General features: G+C 57.5%; 3 protein-coding genes across 3 annotated transcripts; 2 read left to right on the top strand and 1 right to left on the bottom strand.

Annotated features, from left to right (window-relative positions):
- Positions 1–5,124: 5,124 nt before the first annotated feature.
- TRAVEDRAFT_30187 (uncharacterized protein) lies at positions 5,125–7,501 on the bottom strand. Its single transcript, XM_008041906.1, has 8 exons — positions 7,222–7,501; positions 6,920–7,169; positions 6,504–6,865; positions 6,147–6,451; positions 5,848–6,082; positions 5,665–5,788; positions 5,384–5,566; positions 5,125–5,323 (listed from the first exon to the last, which is right to left on the bottom strand). The coding sequence occupies exons 2-6, from the start codon at positions 7,132–7,134 to the stop codon at positions 5,739–5,741; spliced, it is 1,167 nt and encodes a 388-aa protein (XP_008040097.1). The 5' UTR covers positions 7,135–7,169; positions 7,222–7,501; the 3' UTR covers positions 5,125–5,323; positions 5,384–5,566; positions 5,665–5,738.
- A 2,764-nt stretch (positions 7,502–10,265) lies between these two features.
- On the top strand, positions 10,266–15,233 carry TRAVEDRAFT_59694 (glycogen phosphorylase). The gene is made up of 29 exons (XM_008042492.1): positions 10,266–10,392; positions 10,442–10,537; positions 11,098–11,222; positions 11,278–11,866; positions 11,923–12,006; positions 12,056–12,166; positions 12,223–12,245; positions 12,307–12,432; positions 12,492–12,541; positions 12,599–12,623; positions 12,694–12,698; positions 12,754–12,767; positions 12,820–12,879; positions 12,934–12,978; positions 13,038–13,066; positions 13,121–13,185; positions 13,241–13,263; positions 13,319–13,344; positions 13,402–13,485; positions 13,539–13,685; positions 13,748–13,765; positions 13,825–13,857; positions 13,915–14,005; positions 14,061–14,077; positions 14,131–14,401; positions 14,460–14,610; positions 14,671–14,729; positions 14,788–14,870; positions 14,924–15,233. The coding sequence occupies exons 1-29, from the start codon at positions 10,305–10,307 to the stop codon at positions 15,002–15,004; spliced, it is 2,619 nt and encodes an 872-aa protein (XP_008040683.1). The 5' UTR covers positions 10,266–10,304; the 3' UTR covers positions 15,005–15,233.
- A 1,191-nt stretch (positions 15,234–16,424) lies between these two features.
- TRAVEDRAFT_49609 (uncharacterized protein) lies at positions 16,425–18,262 on the top strand (the record flags this gene model as incomplete). The annotated part of the gene is given in 13 exon segments (XM_008042103.1): positions 16,425–16,480; positions 16,541–16,575; positions 16,649–16,812; positions 16,873–16,911; positions 16,966–16,990; positions 17,043–17,140; positions 17,196–17,318; positions 17,338–17,350; positions 17,408–17,548; positions 17,614–17,629; positions 17,704–17,752; positions 17,806–17,858; positions 17,932–18,262. The coding sequence occupies 13 exon segments, from the start codon at positions 16,425–16,427 to the stop codon at positions 18,260–18,262; spliced, it is 1,143 nt and encodes a 380-aa protein (XP_008040294.1).
- Between the last annotated feature and the right edge of the window lie 6,957 nt (positions 18,263–25,219).

The following is a 25,219-nucleotide window of genomic DNA, read 5'->3' on the forward strand; positions in this document are numbered from 1 at the left end:
CTGGGCGTCGCGGCGGGGTCGAGAGGGCGGGCCTCCGCGCCGCGGGAGCGCGTGTCGAGCACGGGGCCCCGCAGCGAATCGATGCAGCCCGCAGCCTGGGGCCGAGGGACGATCTTGCACGGTGAGCGGGAGACGGCGTACGCACGCCTATGCACGGACATGGCGCGATGCGCGATGCGCGCGGCGTCCCCCCGCCCCAAAGCGCTGTCTACGTACGACACTCTACTGTTCTACCGACGTCGCCCGCCTCCCCGCCTCCCCCCCTTCCCAGTGCCGGGCGCACGGCGCAGCCCCTCCACCGCGCCCGCGGCCCGTGCTGTCTCCCGGCGGCCGTTGGCCGTTCGCGCTGGAGATGCAAGGGTCAGCCGCCTCGCACGCGCGCGCTAGATTGTGCGAACTCACCTTCGATGGCATGGAACTCGACGCGACCGCGTGGGGGCCGTGGACGCGGAGAGCGCGGGTGCACGCTGAAGGAACAAGTTCAGATGAGTGTATCGCCGTGTCCCGGGGCGTGGACGGAACCGCGCTCACCGTGATCGCGCCGGACGCGCGGGCGCTGCTCTTGCACCCAGCAAGAACCGCGGGGCGCTGGCGGCGGACAGAGTGGCCCTGGCAGCGCGTACCGTACCGTAGCGCGTAGCGCGTGCTGCCGCGACTATGTACGAACAGAATGCTATGCTACCACCCCTCGTACCGCACGCCCCTCGTACGCCGCTGTGCCGTGCTCGCCCTCGCTCCCGTGTCGTCGTCGCAGGCGGCGTGTCGAAGCTATGGGGGAGGAGGTAGAGTGGTGAGTTCGACGACTCGACATGCGCGCGCGAGGAATCCGCTTACCGTCTGAGTTTGCAGCAACGTGCATGACGCGCCAGACGACTGTCGAGGCGGTTCGCAATGCCCACGGCCGCCGTCTTGCGTGAGGGCATCCTGGCTAGGTGAGATATGCGATGTACACCCGGACGAGCTACCAGACTGACTCGCCGCACAGGGCAGCACCACAGACACCAACGCGCGTGCGTCCCAACGCCCGCCAGCGACGCTGAAGAAGGCATGACAGGTGTGCTCTCCTATGCCGACTTTGCATGGACTTACCGCAGCGCGTAGCAGTCAAGGCGGCTGGCTCAAGCGCCAGAGCTGCATTTGAAGCCGTCAGCACGATGCTCGACGAGAACACGACCCCACAGGGATCGGCCGCCGGCGAGCAGCGTCATGCGCCAGCGAGGCGCATCTATGGCGTCCCAGTGTGCGCACCTGGGCCGCGCTATCCAGCACATCAGCACATGTAATCGCTGCGAGGGGGCACGTACCGGATCCCGGAGCGACGACCAGAGAGCCCGCGCCCGACCCGGAAGCCCTGCTCCATGCTCGCACCCACGCCCGGAGTCTCTTCGCACATGTGCGCCTTGTGGCCTGGACGTGCGCGCTCGCCCGTCTTGCATAGCTGGAACAGGAGAATGGAGAATAAGTGTTCAACCACGGACGAACGGGAGCCGCTGACGTACCGCCTGCGCGCAGATTGAGGTTCTATGGGGGCGAACGGCGCTCTTGTAGTCGGCGGAGCGACGGAGCGGGAGTGGACGACGACAAGAAGAGGAGAGGGGGGGAGCAACATCGCTGCTACGCTGCTAGCAGGTGCGGAAGAGAGGGAAGAGGGTGAGCACGCCCGCGTCCTCATCGTGCCCGTACTTATCCCCGCGTGCTTTAGGGCCGTCCTCCGTTCCCGTCGTACCATGGTCCGTGCGGCGACCGCGCACTCGAGCCCAGCCCGAGCCCGTTGTGCGGAGACGGCTGCCTGCCGTGCCAAGGCAACGATCTTACGAGAGGGCCGGGGCGACCCACTGAGCGCGCCGGGCGGCGCACCAACCAGGACGCGACACGCTCAGCCGAGGGAGACGGGGCGAGCGGGAGAGGATGCGGGCGGACGTACCGCGGGAGGGCGGTGTGCAGTCACGCGGCGCGGTGCGTTTCAGCGTCGAGTCTCGCGTCTCGATTCGCAGATTCTGGACACGCTCGCCTCGGACGGCCGGCGCTCGGTACGCGAGATGCCACGGACTGCGCCCGTTTCGAGGGTCTGCGAGCACCGTCGCCTCGGGCTAGGTACACCGTCGGCGTGCACATCTCGTGGGGGTCAGCGGGGTGCGGGAGCAACGACGGTGGGTGCCCGCGCCCTGCCCCCACTTGACGGATGCCGCTCTCGTCGTCGTCTTTGGGTGTGTATGACATATCAGACCTTGTATACAGTCATGAAATATATCTTGTCCGGCCTCGTACTGTATATGTGCAACGCTCGCAATATGTTGCGAAGTGTAGTCGACAATGCACTGCGTGCAATCGCAGCCGCGGATGGCATGGCCGAGGGAGCTCTACAATGATATAATATTCACCGGCTAGCACGCACTCGCCCATATCTATCCCGAGCTTCTCATCGAGCCCCGCCCATCGCGCTACTACCTCCTGTAGCTTGTGTGTGCGCACGCGTACGTGGTACAAGACGCTCGTCAGCAACCAGCGTGGCCTGGGGCATGTGTGCAGCGAAATATGTGCCGCCCGCACGGAAATGGCGCTCCGTGTCTCATTTTTCCAGTCGCATTGACGTGCCCCCGCGGTGGCCAAACTTGTCTCACAAAGTCCGGCGCCAGCGTTGACTCGGAGTCGATCGAAGACATTGTCCTCGTGATGGCGTGCTGAGAGAAACAAACACAGCTGATGATATTGTGCCATCCGACGCCGGACCGCCGGACCTGCCGCGTGCATTGAAGTTCATGGTGCTGCAGCACCGGACAGCAAAGCTTTCGTCGCAAGGGGATTCAACACCGTTCAAGGTGCGGTATCGAGTGAAGGACACTGTATAGACCAGGATTGCTCCACAAACTTGAAACTAGTATGCGAGGCGCAAGGCAAGTACGACTACTTGGTAGAACGGGCTGGTGGAATTACCAGTGGTGGGTAAAGCGTGAAGGGGCTCTGCGAGTGCATCGCAAAGCGCTGAGCGTGGCCCGCGGGTCGAACCTTCTTACCGTAAAAGGCAGGTCTCTCTCTCGTATGCCAAGCTTGGTCTCGCGCTCACACCTTGGCTTCTGCGACCACAACGACCATGACGACTGGGCCGGAACTTCGCGCAGTGTTCAGTAGACATGTACGGCATGCGCGCGAGTGGCGTAGGGCTCCCAGATCTCGACTCAGGGTCAAGCGAGAGCACCGGCGGCTTCCACATCTCAGATCTGGACACAACCAATAAGCGTAAACCTTCGCTGGTCCTCCGGCCGCTCTTGTTTTGCCCATAATACATTACACATCTCAGCCCACCAGTATTATACACACCCAGGAAAATGTTTAGGATAACAGAAGTGAAGAGGTCAGGATTAATAGTGTGGGGAGCAGTATGCTGCACACAGTATTATTCCTGGTCCCCTCCAGTTCTGGTGACGGGCGGGGAGGTGAGGACCCTGAGAAGATGGTCGCCTGAACATCCGGAGATGTGTGTAGTGTAATTTCTTGAATTCTGAAGGTGTATCCAAGAGCGGTATTACAGTAAGCAGAAGTATATCAGAGAGCCCTGAGCAGTGTAAAGCATTCTGAGGCATGTCCGATCATACCGCAGCCACAAATGAGTGCTTTGATTGGTCGGACATATGAAAAGAAGCTAAAATACAGTACAAGCAAAGGGGGGCTGCTACCGTAATTCGTGGATATGGAAGATTTTGATGCAGACGCCGTGGGCGGGCAGCAACCGCTTGCCATAATCCTCCGTGGCACCGGCGCACCCGCACGCGGCACAGCAGCAGCGCAGCACATCTGCCGTCCCATGCCAACCACATGTGCTCAGGGTCATCGGGATGCTCATGGCGCCAGGCGGACATGTCCCTGTACCCTTTCTCTGCCCGCCCCATCCTCACCCTCTCCCCCTCTGCCCTGCCAATCGTCAATGCCTGCACGCCCCTCCTCCCTCTCAATCCCATGCACCTACCCTCCTTGACCAGCTCTGAGTCGAGCACATTGGTGAACATCACCGTCAATGCCGCACAGCGTCTACAGCCTCGCGCCTCTGCCTAGCGGCCGCTCTGGTCGCTACCGAGGAGAGGTATGTACAGTACCAGTGCGTGCTCTCGTGGTCACCCGCTGACACCAACTGACCAGCTCGGACATTCATCACGGGAGACATGCCTCTTAGAGGCCTCCCGGGACAGAGTGTTCGGCACTGGGTTTGTGCTCTCTCCTTGCAGATGCAGACCGAGGGAGCGGAAGGGAGGGCAGCGTACCTTGGCGGGTGATGCCCGTGCGGGCTAGACCGAGAAGTTTGGGTGCTCGGATGGGCGTGGGCCGGTTTCGCGCGACATTGCGATGCACATCCATGAGCCAGAGCATCTGCAATGGAAGGACAGTGAGTACCTCATCCAAGCTGCACGATACCGAGTGTTGAGTTGCTTACCTGCCATATTTATTGTGTCTGCAACAGTGCACGCCGATGGCACCACCTAGAAGGCACCAGTGAACCCGTGCCGACGCTCGCGCTTGCAGCCTCGGAACGACAATGATGGTGTGGTACGTGCGCGCGCAAGTGCCAAGATATCTGAGGACAAGTATTCAGCCCGCGCTCTCCCCGGTCACCCATACAGTCTCCGAGTCTCACGTGCGTTCATGATTCCACCGTATCTCGCGGGCTCCAGTCGGCGAACACAGTGGATACTCATGGCAAGGTGTCGGCTCTTGCGGGACTTGGGGTGTGGTGGGCACTCCGGAAATGCAACCCGCGGGCCACGGACACGCGCGCGCGCTCCAGACCCACATTCCAGTACAAAACGGTGCCAAGCGCGGAAGGTTTGGTACGTACCTATGTTTCATTCTTTGCACATATTCGCGCACTCATACTAACTTTCGTCCTGTTTAGGGGCTCACGTTCGAGGCTGGCATGCAAGAGCAGAGACGGGAGGACAGTTGGTTGCAGTGGTGGGAGTGGGCAAAGTGGCGGGCGCAGCAGGGCGCGGCGCGGCTCTCGAAATGGTAAGCAGGGTTGTATTAGGCGCCTTAAAGCTTCCTTGTCTCATTCCAACTCGCGCTTTGGGTCGCCTCGCGCTGCTTGCACGTTCTCCTTCTTCATTCGCCCCACTGGATATCTAGAGTCAATAAGCACACTCACGCAACACCTGCACACCTCCCTGGAGCGTCTTATACGCTAGGGTGGCATCAAGTAGCCGCTTACTCTTGCTGGTGATGGCTACTTCGCAAAGGCCTCGATCTAGCGGGCTCGCAGCTGGGAGTATGTGTGGTGAGTGCAGCGCACCTGCACATAGCTCCAGTGTTTGCGATCGAGCTCAAATCACGATACGTACTGCGTTTGTCATGTGCATTCCTCACCGGCTGAATTAGCTGATAGCAGAGTCCACAGGCATACCAACTTCAAGCTGCTGAAGAGTAGTATCCGCGAGAGCACCATAGTAAACGCTTGCAGGGCATGTACGGTGCCGGGAAGTCACGACTTGAGCACGTCGAACTTCCGAGCCGTCTGTATCTAAGCGCCAGCGTCCTCGGAACGTGTTGCGGGCCTATTTGTGAAGTAGACGAGCATTGGTACGTATTTACCCTTTCTCGCACAGACACAAACACTTATCTTTCGATCTGACAGACCGTGCGTGCTCGTCTTCACTCTCGTGAGCATGCCTCACCATGCCTGTGCAGCACGGCGCCGATGAGCACAGAGTGCGCTCAGAGATGTTCCACGCCCCAAGCGAACATCACTGCGATCACGCAAAGTCGAAGACCATGTCCGCCACTTCGGAGCGGACATGTGCAAGTACGTGCTTGAGCCATTCTTTCCGGGGCCTATACTTCATTTCCTAATGTTGCAGATAGCAGATTTGGATGTTCCGGGCGCGTTCTGCGGCCACCGGGGGCGAACGGCAACCATGCGAGATGTGAGAGAGGTGGCGGAACCAAAGAGACCCACTGTGCAAGACTTGGACGGTTCGCAGGTCGGCGGGATAGGCGCCCACACTCGCCGAGCTGTTCTTTCTCCGCTGCCGCGTAGCAAATGCGCGCATGTGTTCACGCATGATGGAAACACAGCTATCAGGGCATCGTAGAGGTTGTACGTACCGTGTCTTTCTCCTGCAGGTTTGGGATTCCAACTGATGACTGTTGCTGGCATGCAGAAGACAGTTTGGCGGGCAGAAATGCACCGGGAGAGCGTGGAGACGCAGCGAGGACTCCGTAGAGCCAGGACGCGCAGGAGTGGCAGAAGGCGACCGGCGACAACGCAGGCCCTTTGCAGGTTCGACTCCTGTCGGAATAGGCGCCCGCGTCCATCCGAGTGCGCGGCGGGTCTCACAGTCTTCCGCACCCAATGAGGGCCATCCATGGTCCTGCAAAGGTGTCCAGGCAGGCTTTCCTTGTCGCCGAGGCCTATGAGGAGGAGGATACTTGGCACAAACATCCAACTTGCCACCTAGACTCGCAGGTTAGCAGCTCAGTCGTCTGGCAGTGCTCACATATGACGAGCAACCATGCAGTGTCTGCGGTGGCGACATCCATCCCCGACTTCGCGTTTCGGGCGTCTGTTCGCCATTGCACGGGAGTCATCTTAAGAAGTCGAGCTGTACATAATGCGCTGAGTGTCGACATTCCGAGCTTGCAGGTAGCTTTGCGGCGGCAGGGTCGCGACGACCCACGCGATCGACTTCCGGCAGTATGCGGCGGACGGGTCCAATATTGCGCTCGCAAGTGCACTGCCCACATCTTCGCTCTGGCAGGCAGGGGTGACTCTCCTGCGACCACGACACGAAGTGTTCGGTATGGCTCCATCATCTTGGTGCACGAAGCAACAACTGCGGGACGGAACACCGCGGGCCTGCGGAGGTGTCGCGCGGAAATGGTCAGTACCATCCGCTCGAGTCCTACAACTCACGGCTGACTTCCCTGCTTGTAGACATCGGAGCTGACTAATGTGCAGAGAATGGCCGCCAGAGCAGGAGCGAGCGGGTGAGGTCCGGCGGCGATCATGGCAGAGATCACTGCGGCGGTGGTGGGCGACTTAGAGACTTGGCAGTTTCTCCTCCTGTCGGGATGGGCGCCCGCATCCATCCAAGTGCGCGGAGTGTCCGTGCTCTTCCGGACGCGTCCACCGACGCGGTGTGCATGCATTTTTAACAGCTGCGAATCGTTTCACATACTGGCAGGTAGGTGGTATAGCCGTTCAGTGCTCCCAGATCACTGACAGTATCTATGCAGCATTTCGGACGTCCCACTGGCGTTGCACGAGACTCGTCGGAGGCGGCTGCGCTGTACGCGACGCGCTGACTGTGGGCAGAGTCCGCGCTATGGCTGCGCTGACCGACTCCAGCGACATTCCGCACGCAGCGGACGGCTCGACTCAGAAGCACTCAAAAGTGCACCGCTTATAATCTCGCCGCGACAACGCTCCCGCAGCCAGTCCGTGAAGCATCCGGTAGGGTCTCATTATCCGGACGTGCGAACGTACTACACCGCGAACATCACGCACGCGGAGACCGTATGCACCCTCTCCTCCTCTCCTGCAGCTTAAATCCCCATCTAACATCCCGACCGGCAGACAGTGGAGTGGAATATCTGGCAGAGAGCGGCCACGCCGGCACGCACGCGCGCGCGAGGAGGGAAGGCCACCGTTGCAGAGCGCACAACAGCGAGACTTGGCAGCTGGGTCGAAATAGGCGCCCACATGCGGCTGAGTGTGCAAAGTGCTCTGGACGGCTGTCCTGCGGTCGTCCTGCACGCGCGCTGTGCGGTAGATATGTCCTTAGTGCTAGCAGTCCGTAATACACGTTTGCGGTGCGCTCTGTCCAGCCCAGAGTGCGAAATGGAGACCCTCTCCTCGTCATCCGCTCTGTCCCGTCTCCCGAGTTCTCCCCACAAGTGCGGCGCCTACTCGTACCCCCCACAGAGTCTACTACCCCCCAGTAGCCACCACAGACACAGAGTCCCTCAATCGTGTCCTGGCCGTACATCCTCCCCCCTCCCGAGATCCGCATCCGCCCGAACCCCACATCGGCTCGTCTGTCCCGCGTCGCCGTGACCGCGCACTGCCACCCGCGAGCACACCGGCATATGCCTAATCACATCCATGAATTAAGATGACTCGGACCTCGATACTACGCCGAAGGCACTTGCCGCCCCGCATTAATGAGCACCGGGGCGTCAAGGACACGTCAAAACCCCACCCACCAGTGTACGATAATAGTATAACCCTTCGCGAAGCGCGCCACCTGCGGTCAACACCTCTGTTTGTATCCCCGTGCTATGTACCGCAGCCAGTGTACCCGACGTATCTCTGATCTCAGGCTCGGCATATCACCACGCATTTGCCAGCCTCCGGAGGCCTCCGAATGTAAGAACGGCGGCGCAGTGAGCGACAGAGGTACTGACGCGTTTGAGACGCACGCACCGTCCAATCTTAAGCTTCGCAGCCTTGAGGAGTGGTGGCGGTGAACCCAAGGACAGCGGTAGTAGGTTTGCGCGGGGTGGGCCCGTCGGAACTCCGACCCGGACCCGGAGCCTGGGTGGGAGATGACGCGGACAAGTAGCAGAGCGATCCGCTCAAGCAGTGAGCTTGCCTTCAAGAGTGTTGAACAGGACGCTGGCGTCGAACGCTAGTGTATCACATATCATTTTCCTCATGCTAAAGCAATCTCGTAAGTCAGCTTATCTGACCGCTGAGTTGAACGCTGTTATACACCGTACCTACAAATCGCGGCTATGCGGACGTATCAGTAAAAATTGAGTCATGAGCACAGGCCGGGACTGCGAAGCTGTATTGCAGCGGGTCGTATGGTAGCGTACTGTACGGCTGAACACCGCTGGGGCGATCACGGTCCTGTACAGCGGAGACTTCAGTCGCTTCACATCCCCGGTCTTCTCCCATCGCCAGGGGAAATATCGCACCTCGATCGTCCCGACATAGCGTGTCCCCCCACAGTCCAGAATTCCGGCTCGGTTTGTCGGACCTGTGCAGTCGCGCAGGCCATATACGGGCGGGGCAGATCAGTGCGAAAGTCAAATTCGAGCTTCGCGGGTCGGTGTCCCGATGGTGCGCATGCTTCCTGCCCTGATGAGCAATGGTATGTTTAGGGATGTTGCTATTCAGAGGGCGAGGATCCTAGATAGGACGGGATCTGCGTGGCGGACCCGCGGGGTTCGGATGGTTCTTCGCATCTAGAGGACCGTGGTATGGGTGGTTCTTCGCTGCTTGAGGTCCGTAGATGCCGGTGTCAGGCAAGACTCCAGAGGCGACGTACTTTGCTTTGTCTGCAAAGTACTCGATTTGAGTAGACTCGCGCTGGACATGCATCTTGAACAGAAAACTTACACGACAAAGCGAATTGGAAAACGGGAGACGTCGGGTTTGTACTGCGTGTGCGTCCAAATGAGATGTACCAACTTCACCTTGCGGCACTAGGGATAGATGCTAGGCACAACCTTCACCGCGCGGCGGTAAATTTGCAAGGTTACCCCGAGCTCGCCCAACGTCCGCTCTAACGCAACACTCTAGAGCGCCCAAGGATCTGTTGACCTGCACACATGTCCTCGGGCCTTCTCACCTCACGTAAAGTTGAGCTGTGGAGAGGGGGCGATGAGCTGCGATGAGGCTTCGGATGGCTTATCTGGAAGCTTTTGTGCGCGCATTCTCACGCGCAAGACACCTAGAAGTCGCGCCATATTGAGGAAGAGTTCGGTGAATGGAGAAGGACCCCTCCGGTTGCACGAGTCGCACCGCCGCGAACGATGGATGGGAGTTCTCCGTATTTGGCGAGAGCGTTTCTTCTGCTGGTGGCCGAAGTTCGAACGTTCGCGTGTTAGGAATCCGGAATGTGGTCGCGTCGTTATTCTCAGCGACGCAGGTGCTCGGCGGCGTTCGCGACGCCCCCTGGCCGGCGGCTTATCAGAGTCCATCACGCCCCAAAACGCTGCGAGGGGAGCATCACGCGGGCGGTTTCGAGCCCTGCGCAGGCCCTTCGAGCATTCTGAGAGCAGCAGGTGTTCACAGAGGGTTGAATATGGGTGGAGCAATGGACATGTACACGCAGTGGTGGCGGGAGGGAAAGAGGTGCACATGAGCAGGGGCGGCTGCGTTCTAGCCTGAGACGGACTCTCGGTCTGGTTATGGAAATGCATGGCGTCACCGAACTGGGTCGCACCTGGTCGCACCTGTCCCGGCCGTCCTCGTCCGCCCGCACGGCGCGGGGCCCAGACGGTCCTATAAGACCTCCTCCCTATATATCCCGCCGCCTCCATCCGAGCCACCACCGCCCTCGTCCGCGGTCGTCACTCCCATCCCCACCATGACTTCCACCATCGATCCTAGCTCGATCGGCAAGCCCGCGAAGAACGCCAAGTCCTCGCAGCGTCGGCATGTGCGCACGTTGACGGGTAAGTGCGCTCGTTATGCACGAATTCCCGATGCTCACCTCACGACAAGGGTACACCCCCGAGACCGACGCCGTCACTGGCAAGGAGAAGTGGCCCGTAGGCGACGAGAAGGCTTGGAAGGACGGGATCCCGGCTCTCACCACTGGTGAGTACTGTCTCGATATTGTGGAGGACGCGGAACGCGCAGAGCATGAGAGATGAGAGGGAAGAGCAAGCGACGTTGGTACAGATTTGCCGAGGACGTCATCAGCGTTCAGGAGCCTCGTGCAGAGCGCTTCGTATCGGCTAGCGACACTCAGGTTGTAGACTGCAGCCACTTTGTGTCCGTTAGGTGGGGGCCAGACATACGCTAGTCGGACCTTGTCTCCTTGACTAGACTGAGCAGAGTTGGGATCTAAGCCGAAAGCCATGCTCTTGATTAGACTCGCGGGGTCTCCATGTTCCTGTAGTCTCGCTAATGACAGGTCCTACCAAGGACCTACCCTACGACCTCACGCTCTGACCGGGACCTCAGGTCGGATTCATTTTGGGTCCGACTTGTAGTCGGGTAGGGTTTCGCCACGGTGTGACTGGGCGAGCACACCTCTCGCGACGATGAAGCTAACTTCTTGTCTCGTCGCGTCGGCCTTCCGACACGAGTACCATTTCATTTTTTCAAGCATGCAGTCACATATTGAACGTGCACTCAACTCATTTCTTCTCCAGAGGTACCCAGCATCACCAACTCCGTCGTGCACCACGTCCACACCTCTCTCGCCCGGCAAGCGTACAACCTCGACAACCTGGGCGCGTACCAAGCGTCCGCGCTCTCCGTTCGCGACAACCTCCTCGTAAGTCTCCTTCTCGTTCTCTCGAAGCCATGTCTGAGCATACTCTGGGCGATAGGTTAAATGGAACGAGACGCAGTTGCATTACTCGCGCAAGGCGCCTAAGCGCGCGTACTACCTCTCGCTCGAGTTCCTTATGGGCCGTACGCTCGACAACGCGCTGCTTAACCTCGGTTTGAAGGACAAGTACCAGGATGGGATCGATAAGCTCGGGTTCAACCTCGAGGACTTGCTTGACCAGGAGCGCGACGCGGGGTTGGGCAACGGTGGCCTCGGACGCCTCGCCGCGTGCTACCTCGACTCCTCTTCGTCTCAGGAATTGCCCGTATGGGGATACGGTCTCCGCTACAAGTACGGCATATTCCAACAGCTCATCGCGCCCGACGGCAGCCAACTCGAGGCGCCCGACCCCTGGCTGGAGCACGACAACCCATGGGAGCTCCCGCGTACCGATGTGACGTACCAAATCCGCTTCTATGGGCACGCGGAGCGCCTCGACGCGAGCAAAGCGATCTGGAGCGGCGGACAGGAGGTCATTGCGATGGCATACGACACGATGATCCCGGGCTACGACACGAAGAACACCAACAACCTGCGTCTGTGGGAGAGTAAGCCCCAGCGCGGGTTCGACCTTCAGAGCTTCAACGGTGAGTTTCAGTATAGGAACTGTGCGTTGGGGAAAGGCGCTGATGTCGGGATTTAGCTGGAAACTACGAGCGCGCAGTAGAGGCCTCCAACAGCGCTGAGGCCATTACCTCAGTCCTGTACCCGAACGACCACACGACGTGTATGTCGCCCACTACTCTCGTGCTATGCGTATCTGACATCAAGGACAGTTGGTAAGGAGCTCCGTCTCAAGCAGCAGTACTTCTGGACGGCGGCATCTCTTGCGGATATCGTGCGCCGCTTCAAGAACCTGGGCAAGCCGCTCTCCGAGTTCCCCGACTGTCAGTATAACCCCTCACGTCTGGCTCGTATTCATGTCTAACCATTTATTTTTTAGTCGTTGCCATCCAGCTCAACGATGTGAGTGTCTTATAGATTGTTGTATCTTTCCTTTGCTTCATCGGACTAACGAATATTGTAGACCCACCCGACGCTCGCCGTCCCCGAACTGATGCGCATCCTCGTCGACGAGGAGGACATCCCCTGGGACCAGGCCTGGGATATCGTCACCAACACGTTCTTCTTCACGAACCATACGGTCCTGCCCGTACGTATCTTCATTCAACCTCGATGTATGCGCGTAGCTGAGTGCGTTTGGGTATCTAGGAAGCGCTGGAGAAGTGGCCTGTGCCGCTCATGACCCATTTGCTTCCCAGGTGAGTTTTATGGATCGTGTCGGTTTGGGGTATATTGGTCGCTGACAGGATGTACAGGCACATGCAGATCATCTTCGACATCGTAAGTGACGCTCTACATATTTCCGAGAGCATGACGCTCACCTTGTTCGCGTGGCGCGGTGGACTTGTAGAACCTGTAAGTGTTTCGTACTTGATCTACAGAATCAATTTTGACCTTCATATGCCCCCAGGATCTTCCTGCAAGGTAACCGCGAGCCTCTACTCAGGGAAGAGCCCAGCACTCATTCGATTTACAGCCGTGGAGCGCAAGTTCCCTGGAGACAGGGAGAGGCTCGCGCGCATGTCGCTCATTGAGGGTACGCTCGGCCCACTTTCCACAGTATTATATCATCATGCTGACAATGCCACAGAGGGCGTGCCCCAGCAGGTCCGCATGGCGAACCTCGCTTGCATTGGTACGTATTAGATGTCATCGTGCCAAACGTCAGTGCACTGGAAGCTTATGTTCTTGCAGGCAGCAGGAAGGTCAACGGTGTCGCTGAGGTTCGTCATCGATTCTTGATGTGTGACATGTCAACTGATAGCGGTGGTCGCTAGCTGCACAGTGAGCTCGTGCGTGCGACCATCATGAAGGACTTCGTCGACTTCTACGGCGTCAGCAAGTGAGTCCTCGTAATATGTCTTGTATATCACAATGCTGATCATTGGTCGATGTAGGTTCTCGAACGTCACCAACGGCAGTACGTATCATAAGGCGCGAATGAAGGTTCTTCAGTTGACCTAGTTACTACACAGTTACGCCTCGTCGCTGGCTGGACCAGGTACGCGCACACACGCCGGATCTTTTGACCCTCCGTCCTCACCTCCCGCGTTCACAGTGCAACCCGGGCCTGAGCAACCTCATTAGCGAGACGCTCAAGATCCCCAAGGCGGCGTTCCTGAAGGACCTCACCAAACTCGAGGCATGTATCCTTCCCTCAGCTGGTGTCGAATGATGCTGATGTGACGCGGATAGGGTCTGCTCGAGCACGTCGACAACCCGGCGTTCCAGAAGAAGTGGGCGGTGGTGAAGCAGAGCAACAAGCAGCGCCTCGCGCACTACGTCGAGACGACGCTCGGCCTCAAAGTCAACACGAACGCCATGTTCGATGTCCAGATCAAGGTACGCCGCCCTCCTCCTCTTGTCCGCTCTTTCTGGAAGGCTGATGATGGATGCGACTTTAGCGTCTGCACGAGTACAAGGTATGTACTAGCCATTGAGTGGGCCGCTACGGCTGGAGCTGACGCAGGTGTACGCACAGCGTCAAACGCTCAACATCATGGGTGTCATTCACGTAAGTTCTGCTGGGTAGCGATTCGATTAGAGATGCGTGCTGATTGTAGGCATGCAGCGCTACTTGACCCTCAAGGACATGACTCCGGAGGAGCGCAAGAAGGTGAATCCGAAGGTTGTGTTCTTCGCCGGCAAGGCCGCGCCCGGATGTAAGTTTCGTCGTGCATTCAAATGTCGAGTTGGGACTCACACGTTGTTTCCTAGACTACATCGCGAAGCTTGTGAGTATATGCCAGGACCAGTGCATCACGTCTACTATCCTAACACCCTCTAGACCATCCGCCTGATCGTCAACGTCGCCCGGATCATCAACGAGGACCCGGAGACGAAGGACCTGCTCAGCCTCTACTTCCTGCCAGACTACTCCGTCTCGCTCGCGGAGATCCTCATCCCGGCCTCCGACATCAGCCAGCACATCTCGACCGCCGGAACGGAGGCGTCCGGCACGTCGAACATGAAGTTCTGCCTCAACGGCGGCCTCCTCGTCGGCACCGTCGACGGTGCGAACATCGAGATCGCGGAGGAGGTCGGCGAGAGCAACGTCTGTGAGTACCCTTGTCGTTTGTCGGTGTAACAAAGAGAAGCTGATTAGTTTGGGTGCAGTCTTCTTCGGCCACTTGACGCCCGCGGTCGAGGACCTGCGCTACCAACACTTGTACCACCCGGTGCCCATCGAGCAGAAGTGCCCGCCGCTCGCGCGTGTGCTCAACGAGGTGTCCGCGGGCCGCTTCGGCGACGGCGGCGCGTACGAGCCGTAAGTATTCTGATCATTCCCAACGGCGACTGGGGATGCTGATATGCATGGGCGTGTTAGGCTGCTCAACACCGTCCGCCAGAACGACTACTACCTGTTGACGGAGGACTTCGATTCTTGTAAGTAATTGACGTTCGAGAGATGAAAACATTGTTAACTGACGTGGACGGACTGCAGACATCCAGGCCCTGAAGCTCGTCGACGAGGCGTACCAGGACCGCACAGAGTGGATCAAGAAGAGCATCAAGACCACCGCGAAGGTTCGCAGCACCCGCGCTCTCCTTTGTGCATCCCTACTAACCGCCCGCTGCAGATGGGCAAGTTCAGCTCCGACCGCGCCATCCAGGACTACGCCCAGGAGTACTGGAACATCGAGAGCACGAAGGTCGAGTAGACGCTTACTCACTCGGCATCCTGCTCTGTCGAGCGCAAAACGCACGGGGCCAGAAACTAAATACCAAATGCGAATGTATACCTAGCGGTACGAGTAGAATGTATGCTGTACAGATCGGCCGTGTAGCTACGAACGGACTATTCATGTCGTAGACTCGTCCCGCAGCCTGATAGATACTCGCGGTGGTCCTTGTAGGTATTTTGATTTGACTTTTATGCGCGCAACCAGCCCACACTATTCCAGGGTGCAATGGACGGGAAGGTGTTGAACAATCCGCGCGTGGCATGAACGTTTCTTCCGGCCGCGTCGACGGGCGGACACTGCCACCCTGGCTCTTCGATTCAAAACTCCCACTCTCGATCCAATTACGCCACGAAGCACCATGCTGTCGGACTGCGAGAACATCTCGTCGTCGAGCACTACTATCTCGGCTTGACTTCTTGTAATCACCTCTATCATGGGTCGCAAGTCTGCGCACTTCGATGTAGATCGTTGCCGGTGCAACTAACGACACTGGGACTATACAGGACATTGTCCATCGTTTGTAATTCTGCAACGGTAGCTACGTATGTCCTTGAAGTGCCTTCGACTTCCGGTTTACACCACACATCCTCATCCAGGATGATTAACAGCTGCTGCAGTTACCGTAACTCTCCGAGCTACATTCGCACCAATCACGCGCACGGCTGGAGTTCGCTGTCCACTTAACACCGAACTACTGCGTCCCCAGGCACACCACCGCCTCCCCGCAATGCCGTGTCGCAGCTCAGCGCGGCTGTGTAAGTAAGTTTTACGAAGCCAGATAACATTTAGTATATAACACGTCCATTCCCAAATGCCTCAGCGCCTGGATTGCTCACCACGCCGCCGTCCCAGGTCCCTATCCCTACGCATCAGGAACCTCGTAACTGCGCCACAAAATCTTGCACGGTTGAGTCGGGCAATCGAAAAACACGAGTTGAACGCGGGCCGTATGCTCGGCGAAGCGTTTGGGTTTGTTCATCTTGTTCCGGCAGTGGTTAGCGTGTTTACAACATCGCTCTGAAGCCTTACGGTGCTTATTGACGTGGAGCAACAGCATGGCCTTCATCGCAGCATCCATCGGATAGAAGGCTGTATACATCTCGACCAGTGGAGAAGAAGACGACGTGCACGCACTACGCAACTTCGTGAGTGTTGACTCGTTGCTGATGAACAACTTGAAGAACATGCACAGTTCCAATCTGACGCACGAAGTACTGAGGGTACAGCATGCGGAACTATCTTAAGCTATATGCCACGGTGAGAACATAGAGTCCCTGCCAGATGAGCATCGCTTCAAAGCTCCCTGAAAACGATAGCACTCCCCGACTCAAACCACCAAATCTCGACTGATTCACCCGTGCTGTGACTCGTCGCCTTGGACTCGGACTGCGAAGTCATGTCGTCACCGAGCTCTGCTGTTGCTGCAAAAATGGTCTCCACAGCTCAAGAGGCGTAAGTCGGTGCACTTTGATACAAATATTTGCGCATGTCGCTAATGGCACAACCATACAGAACAACAGACGACACAGTCTGCATTGTAATCACAGGTATATATCTTCGAGTTCCCTCGTCTTTCGCCCCAGCGTACGCCAACGGAGACAGCTCACCGGCGACCGACAGCGTTGCTCCTGTACGATGTCATTCTCACCTCAGGGAAAGAATACCGATACATCTGGCGGTCATCGAAGTCCTGGTTCTCGCGGGGACTATATGTGTGGAACAGGTACATGTACCTGTTGGCTACTATCCTGGACGTTGGAACCATTCCATCGATGTCGGACGCAGTGAGTGTGATTCTTCTACTCATACACAGATTAAAACTAACAGTACATTTGCAGAGGTAGATACTTGTTCCCAAACGTTCATCAAATGTGCTCTCTGATGTTGGTCCTGCTGTAAGCTGTGCTTCGCTCATCTGGCTCACCTATATCCTACAGATTCTGAATTTGATTGGACCTGCAAGTGAGTATGTATGCTACTCGCTACCATCATACCCGCTGACGGGACACACCAGTGTTCACTACGCTGCGGATATATGCACTTTCAAGACAGAACAAGGTTCTGGTTGGGGTAGTTCTGGTGCTGAGCATGGCACCCTTCGTCATCAATGCGGTGAGCCCTCTGTTATATATATCGCCATGCTCTTTCTGATTGGGTACAACCACAGAGCACTGCATACCAGAACCCTCCCATCAATCTCCCCGCACCGCTGGGCTGCACTCTGATTGACACGGCAAGCAGGAGCCTTATTATTGGGTGGGAATCCGAGTCTTCCTTCGACTTTACTCAGGTGCATTGGGCTCATTCAGCAGTATGGTAGATGTGAGTACAATGGTCCCTGGCGAACAGACAGTTATTGACTCGGATCTGCCCAAACAGTGGTCATTGCCTCGAGGGCTTCTTTGATCCTCGTGGACTCGCTGGCTGCTGCCGTCACCTGGGCACAAACACGTGCAGCAATTCAGATGAGGACAGGCACCATGAAGCGGCCTTCCCTGGAACAGGTGATGTGGAAAAATGGTAGGCTCGACACTCGGATGTTCTAATGAGGCCCGGGTTATATGCTGATCTACAAATCCCTGCAGGGACGGTTTACTTCTGGTTCGTTCACAATCAATGGCTACGAAGCACTATCACGGCAACAGCAAGTTGTAATCTGATGAGCTCACATGCAGCACTCTGGTCTCTCTGAATGTGGTGGATATGGTGCTGGTCATACTTTCGGTGCGTCCCTGGACAGCTATACATGTCATGATCCTGAATCATCTGTTTTAAAGATTGCCATAGCACCGGGTGATATATCTTCTTACGTTGTGGCCTTCGTCGACCCGTAAGTTCATATTCCCTTTGATATCAACTCATAGCTACTGCAGATCTTCACTCATAACGGACCTCCTCCATAGCATCTCCTCCATATTGAACAGCCGCTTCCTGCTCGCTCTACACGAGACAAGTGTGCAGCTCCAAGGGGCGGCAGATGCGTCCTTGTCCTCCCTCTCACTCAGGACCGGCAGATGCGACCACCCGCGGGCAGGCTCGCCTGAGCTCCCAGCATTCCTCGGCGTTATCGGGGGCTCTATCCACTCGTCCCACGATGACGACGACGGCGGCGGCGGCGGCGGAGACCTAGGATCACTCGGATTCGCACCACCGCTGCGGCAGGACGGCGAGCACCAGACCGAGCACGAAGGAGAGAGTGTGGAGAGTAGTAGAGGAGAATATCCGCCGGTGTGATCCTTTCGTTTCCCTTCGCTTTCTTCGAGACACCCGGTCAGCGGACAGTTTCTCAGGATCTTGGTGTGGTCTATCGTGCAGATGCCTACGTATAGCACGGTACATACACTCCCTATATACCTTGGTCCAGCGGTTACGGACATATCACGAAGAGGTTTTGCGTTGTTACGTCTTGTACCTTGGGCAATGCACCCCTCTCTCCGTCCCCCTATATTGCTAACTTAACTTACGTGTATCTTGGACGCTTCAGACACCCTGACCTAGTCCCACATACTTGGCGCGAATCGCCATAACCTCGTACTAGCAGGTAAAGACCAAAAAGAAACCACGCAGTCGACTCCATCGTTATCGATACACCCCGCTCGTCACGAACGGCTGCCGCATAGAAGAAGCCCACCTGGTAGTAAGCCTTTGCGAGAAGACTCTGCATAGGCATATATGTACGCTCAAGCACGCAGCACTGCATCTTCGCCAGGGAGTGCGCCGCCCCAAGAGGGTCCGCGAACACAGGAAAGGGACACGGACCGTAGGAGAGAGCTTGCGGTGTACCTTCAGTCCCGCGCCTCGTGCCACCAGCGAACTTATAGAATTGTTTCCCAGGTCTCGCGAAGGCACACCACAGGATACAACGGCATACAGGTAAGGGAAGTGTCCTGTGAGTGCCGCGGCGCACGGCACGAGCATGGCACGCCCGGATGGTCGGGCGGGTGCCCCAGCTACAATAAGTGACAGTGCGCCCTCTGCGTCGCACGGACCTGTCGCATCCCGCATGACCGCACAGAGGGTCTGCGATCACCCCGGACGGCGTGGTGATTTCAACGACGGCGCGAGCGCGGGCGTAGGTTGGTTGGACTGTGGGATTGTCGGTTTCGTTACGGCATGTTGCGTCTGCTGCGCTCGGAGCGTCGCGTGCATGCATGTCCGACCGCCCGCTGGAAGCACAGATTAGCGCGTCGAACGGCTATGCATTGCAGGGAGACGTCAGGACAGGATCTCCAGGGCGCCTCCCGTGAGTTCGACTCTCCTCTCTGCTCCCACCTGTACCATCGTGTGTGCGCACGCGTGTAGTTCCGTCCACGACACTGCACGCATATATACGCCGTAGCTCGCCATCACCGCCATAGGCGTCCCTCATCGTGAAGATGCAGGACGCGTACGCAGATGCGGAGCTACTCACGTGGGCTGCTGCACTCAGCTCTCGCTGGTCACCGCGCTGGCCGCGAGTGTATCCGTCGTGCGAAAGCACTCACCTGGTGGTGTCATAGACGTCGATTGTGGTGCGGAGAAGTCGGAGGATAGATAGCAGGGGTTTAAGCCAAGAGGTGGATATACGGGCGCGGGCGCTAATTGTGTGTCTAGCAGGGGAAGGTGAGTATGACGATGAGATAATGAAATCCGTAGCGTACTTGAGGCCGTTGTAGACCTGTATGCGTGAACGTGTTGAAGCCTCTACTGAACTGGTTCCGTGAAGAGGGGAGCGCAGAGGCGAATCGGCGCATGTTCTTGGGGATGAACAACTGAGGATGGGTGGAACCGTCGAGACGTTGAAGGGGCACTCGTTGTGGGTTGATCGACGTGCGAGGACGTGGGCTGCAGGAAGCGGCGTACTTGTAGATTAACGGATGTGCTCAAGCCTGTTAGGTGACGTGCGGTGGGGGTGCGCGTATTGTACACTCCTTAATCTATGCCGAGTTGCGGTAGAAGACGGCCGGAAAGGGAAGCAATACAGAAGTTTTTCCAGCCAAAACCAAGCCTGTAAGGGGTATTCAAGACGTAAGAGGGGCAGAAGGGAAGGGAGAATGCACGGACCGGGCGCATACGTGTATACTCGCGCAGAAAACGACGACGGACGTGTGATGGACCTGGTGCCCCTCTGAAGCACAGTTGGCACATAAATCTTGAAAAGGGGATGGGCAGAGAAAGACACACGGTGTTTAGTCGCAGGCTGGTTGCGCAGGTGGGGGAAAGAGAGGCAGCACGGCGCGAGGTGTTTGGAACCGGTAAGGCAAGCACGAAACGGATGGACAAACCGCTCACTGGGAGCCTGCAGAGTCATTTAGAAACAGCGGAAGAGAACAGAGTCGAGAGTGCGAAGGCACACATCGAGCAAGTCGAGCATGGCGCACGGAGAAGCAGACGGAGAGGAAGCGGAGGAGGAAGCGGAGAGAGTGGGCGAGCGCCCGTAGACCAACCACAGTCCATTTCCCGGAGCGCCCGCGGATGAGTCCGGCCGAGCGCTCCGCGCGGCCGATGACCTCTCCTCGAGCTCTGCGGCCTTGCCTCTTCCGCTACCTTCAAGTTATGCGTACGTATCCAGCTCTTTGAACATCTGCTACTCTCAGAAACTTCCTTGAAATGAATACAAATATTCTGGAACCATCTGGGCTATACTAGCTGACAAGCCGCCGGCCAGAGCCTGAGGGCGTCGCGACCGTCTCTGAGCACTGTAGTACGTCGCTGAAAGAAGATATGAGAAGAACGCGGCGACACATCCTTCCCCAATATGGTCCCGCAAGGACCGCTTTATAATGCATTATGCGCCAAGATTCCCTTCCACGAATCCAGGGAGTGCATTCGCGAGCTGCGCGCCGTAAGAGTGCCTGCATAGAGTCGTCTAGATGCCCATCTGAACCCTCGATCTTTAGGCCTCATCGCAGCTCATTACGGGTTTGAGTTATTCTGAAGAATTCTATGGGCTCCCCAAAGACCGGATGTCCACCGGAATCCGCAGAATGGCGTGCAAAATAGTCGGCCCTGGGGTTACAAGCCCACACCGCCATTATGGCTCGCCGTCATGCCGTGTACGCTTATCGTCTAAATGGTATCCGTGAAGCTAGTTTACTCATGGTTGCGAGCCTTTGACCACACAGAAGAGTAGATTGGTAAGTTTTCAACGTCGTACAAAGCACCGGCATATACTGACCTCGGGCAGGGAATAATCGCTGCCTTGGCCCGAACCTCGCTGCGGGCCTGCCGCCTAGATCGTCTATCATCCAGAAACCTCATTGCACGATTGGCATGTTGATCGAAATATACTGCGGCGCATCATGGTAGGAAGCGACGCACACTCAGGATATCGACCCACGAAATGCAGATTTCACTATTTGGAGATCAGCCTCGCCAATGCGACGCCTGCGAGAGGGTCAGGTTCACCATCCCGACCGAGCCGGATTTCGGGATTGCGGGCGAGCACGCTATGTCGGAGCGATTAGGATATTTCATTTGGTGGAGACCTAGGTACGTGGTGTATTCGCGTACTAGACAGTAGTCGCCTCATAATCGATTCAATCCACTGGCGCGTTTTTTGTCGTGCAGTGCGCGCGCCGCCTTACGGCCCACTGCACGACAGGATTGCTCTTCGGCGACGCGATGCGGCGGTGGACATGCCGGCGTTCTCGGAAGTTCAGTCCATGCGCGGTACCTCAGAGACCTCAACCTCCGCGTCCATCTGCACTGCTGGAACGCGTGTCTTTCGCGGCTCCTTCGTGGTTTTCCTTGGCCAATCAATGTCAGCCGTAGCCGCCGCGACTCAGGGCAACACCCCCACGAGTCATGCGCACGTCCGGAGCCCTCTGTTCACCTCAACTCCAACATTTCAGCTCCCCAGGCACCCTAACATCTCCCCGGGACCGCAACGCCGCCTCCGAGCTCGGTGCAGCGGTGGAAGGCATCTTCACGGAGTCGTACATTTGATAGATAGCAAGTGCATCTCCAACGCATCAGCGCCTGCTTCGCTCACCACGCCGCCGTCGCAGATCTCCATCTCTTCGCCTCATCTGATCTCAGAGGCTGGTAGATGCATTCTGAGATGCTGACGCTGAATACGGGGCGGGGGGGGAGACTATCTCACCGGGCCAAGCAGTGTGTATTCGAGGGATCGAAGGCGTGAGGGTGGGTGCTCGCTGGGCTCCGAGTCGCAGCCTCGCGTGAGTACACATCCAGCCGCGGGTGGACGCTTGAAACGCACTGATCAGTGCATGAAACCGGTATTCATTGCTGCGCGACGACGAAGTGAGCTCTCCAGTATGTCTCCCGTCGGTTTTCTCTCACATCTTTTCGCTGTTTTCCGCGCCGTCATGTGCGCATATGCCGGCATCGCCGTCCTCGATGGTGTTCGCCCGTCCGTACTGTAGATCTCCATCACCGCTGCACGCAGTACGAAGCGCAACGAGAAAAAAATGTGGCATAGCCGTACGTGCGCTCGCGGCTGCACTCCGCCCTCGTTGACCTCGTCGTCTCGCACTGCATATGCATGCGCGTACGGCGTGTGAGATACACGCTCACCTTGTTCCGGGTATTCTGCACGTCGATTGCCGAGACGAAGACGTCTGAGTGCAGCGGACGCGTGTACATGGTCGGCGGCTAGAGAGGCGAAGGTGCTGGCGGCGGTAGCTGGGTGAATTTGGTGTCTAGAAGGGCACAGTGAGTATGTGAGCAAGAGACAAATGTCGGCATCGTACCCAGAGCCGTCGTAGATGTGTGTGCTTAATACAACTTTGTGTTGCGCTAATGTGCTTTCTGGACTGGTAAAAGCTCGGCAGCGGAGGCGGCTGGTCGGACGTTGTGGACGAGTGCAAGAGATCAGGTGAGTCGAGGATGGCGAGCAAACGTCGAGACGTCAAGTATCTAGCCGCCGCAAACGGTGTTGACCTCTGAGTGATGTGTGTGGGGCTGAGGCCCGTGCTGCAGTGTGATAGATAGTAAGCACCCGTAAACGACACCGGACACAGCGGGGAAATCACAGCTGCGATGCGCTCTGAGGGGTGTATTCAGAGCACAGTAGAGGAGATACAGAGCAATTCGTGCATGGGAAGGGGACGATGCGCGCATCGGGTGCATACGCGCGTACTCGGGCGCGGAGGACGACGATGGACGTGCGTAGCGTACCTCGTGCTCCTTGCGGACATGTCTCATACAAAGTGCCCTCTGAGAGCTCCAATGGGCAGAAAGACAAAGCGAGGAACATGAGTCGCAGTTGCAGGAAGAGCGCGGTGGCGGGAATGAGAGAGAGGCAGGGGGCACAATGCGGCAGAGCGAGCACAAGGCGAGTGGACGGATCGCTCGTTGGCAGGCGGCGTAAAGCAGTCGTCGCGCCTCATGGACGAGTCGAGAAAAGTGCGCGGAAAGGCGTAGGGAGTGTACGCAAGGACTAAGTCGAGAGCTAGCCGAGAGAGCAAGAGAGCGAGGTGGTGAGCGGAGTGAGCAGCCAGAATCCGCACTTTCCGGAGCACCCGTGGGAAAGTCGGCTCTGGACTACCGAGGACGTCACGTCGACCGTGACGTCTCTCTCTCCCGCCACCTCTGCGCGTACCTATTGATATTCAGCCCTTGGAATTCTTGATGCATTCTGAATGCTCGAACGCCCTGCGCAGAACCCGGAATTATTCGACTGGCGGACGTCTGGACCTGCGAAGGCTGCCAAGTGCCTGCATCGCTGAGAAGAACGCCGCGACCTCAACGACCCTCCCAGCAGACGTCACGTCGCTGAATCTCGTCTGTCGTTCCCCACCACGGCCAGGGGAAACGTTTCCACGAGAATTATCCCCCAAGATCTCCTCTCTACGCACTTGCGGAGCACGACAGCGTCTTCCGCGTCCTGAACTCCGCGCACCAAAGCTTTCAAACGGCCCATGAAAAGCCCCGCCGTGGTTGATCGGGTGAATGAGTGCATCTTCACGACGTCTGTTGCTGTCTCGAAGCGTCGCGTTGAAACAGGCATCGGGCGGGGCTCCGCAGAACGTTGAGTACCTTTAGTAGCCAGCCGTGGCCGCGTGCCGGAAGCTACTAGCTCGATCGTAGTCAACACTGCGAGATCATTGCGTACGTTTACCGTCCAAAAAGTATACGCGAATCTACTCATGTCTTGCACACGCAGAAGAGTACGTTTCCGACGAGCACCGGCATTTATGGATCTCGGCGAGCAGCGAAGAGCGATCCGAACCCGACGGGCGTGCCACACAGGAAGCACACCGCGGAAGGCCGGAATACCGACCTGCGAAGGATGTGTGTGGCTTCCCAGTAGTGCACTCCGCTCGCAGAAGGGTCGGGTTGGACATATCAAGCTGCGATATCGAAAAGTGAGCGAGCACGCGATCTCAAGGCGACGGAGATTCGACATCTCCCCTGGCGGCCATCGCGGAAGCACAGGTACGTGAAGCTTGGGCCGTACATAACCGTCGTCACCTTGGTGGAGATGGGAACTCATCAGTACATTTACCGTTATGCAGTACGTCGCTTTGAGACCCGCTGCACAGGTGCGACCTTGTAAACAACTCGATCTTTAGCGATGTTCGCTGCATGCCTGCACTCGTAGCTATTATCGGAAGGGCTCGGCTCAACGGTTTTAGGCGCGAGTGGTGCTACATGCAGCACACCGACTATGCACGCGTCCGGATGCTCCGCTGGAAGGTCTGTGTCCTGGAGCTCCTTCGTGCCTCCTTGTATGCTTGCCCGCATACACCGCAGCTGCTGTATCTCCTCGGGCGCGGTCACATCCACACGAGCGACGCACATTATGCCGGAGCTCTCTGACCACCTCAACATCGTCCTACTGCGTCCTCGGTAACACCGTCGCCTCCCCGCAATACCGCCTCCGAGCTCAGCGCAACGGTAGAAGGCAGCTTCGCGAAGCTGCATGTTGGATGGATGATATCTATATCTCGATACATCAGCACCGGCGTCGCTCACCGTGCCGCCGTTCTGGGTTCTATCCTTACATATTGTCTACATCAGGAGCCTCGGGGATCCGTCGGAGTTGTTAACTTTGAGAAATTCTTCATCACGGGGCCACGAAGCATACGCGGCCATCTTGCGTGGCTCAGAAACGAACAAGTTCGGCGCCGGCAACGCGCTCGGCGATGTGCCGTGATATGTTCATCTTGTTGGAGTTATGGTGAGTGTGTTTGCAACATGGCCTCGACGCCCGGTGTCTCTTGACGCGAAGCGACAGCGTCGCTT

This window comes from Trametes versicolor (genome assembly GCF_000271585.1).
Source record: "Trametes versicolor FP-101664 SS1 unplaced genomic scaffold TRAVEscaffold_8, whole genome shotgun sequence".
Lineage (NCBI taxonomy): Eukaryota > Fungi > Basidiomycota > Agaricomycetes > Polyporales > Polyporaceae > Trametes > Trametes versicolor.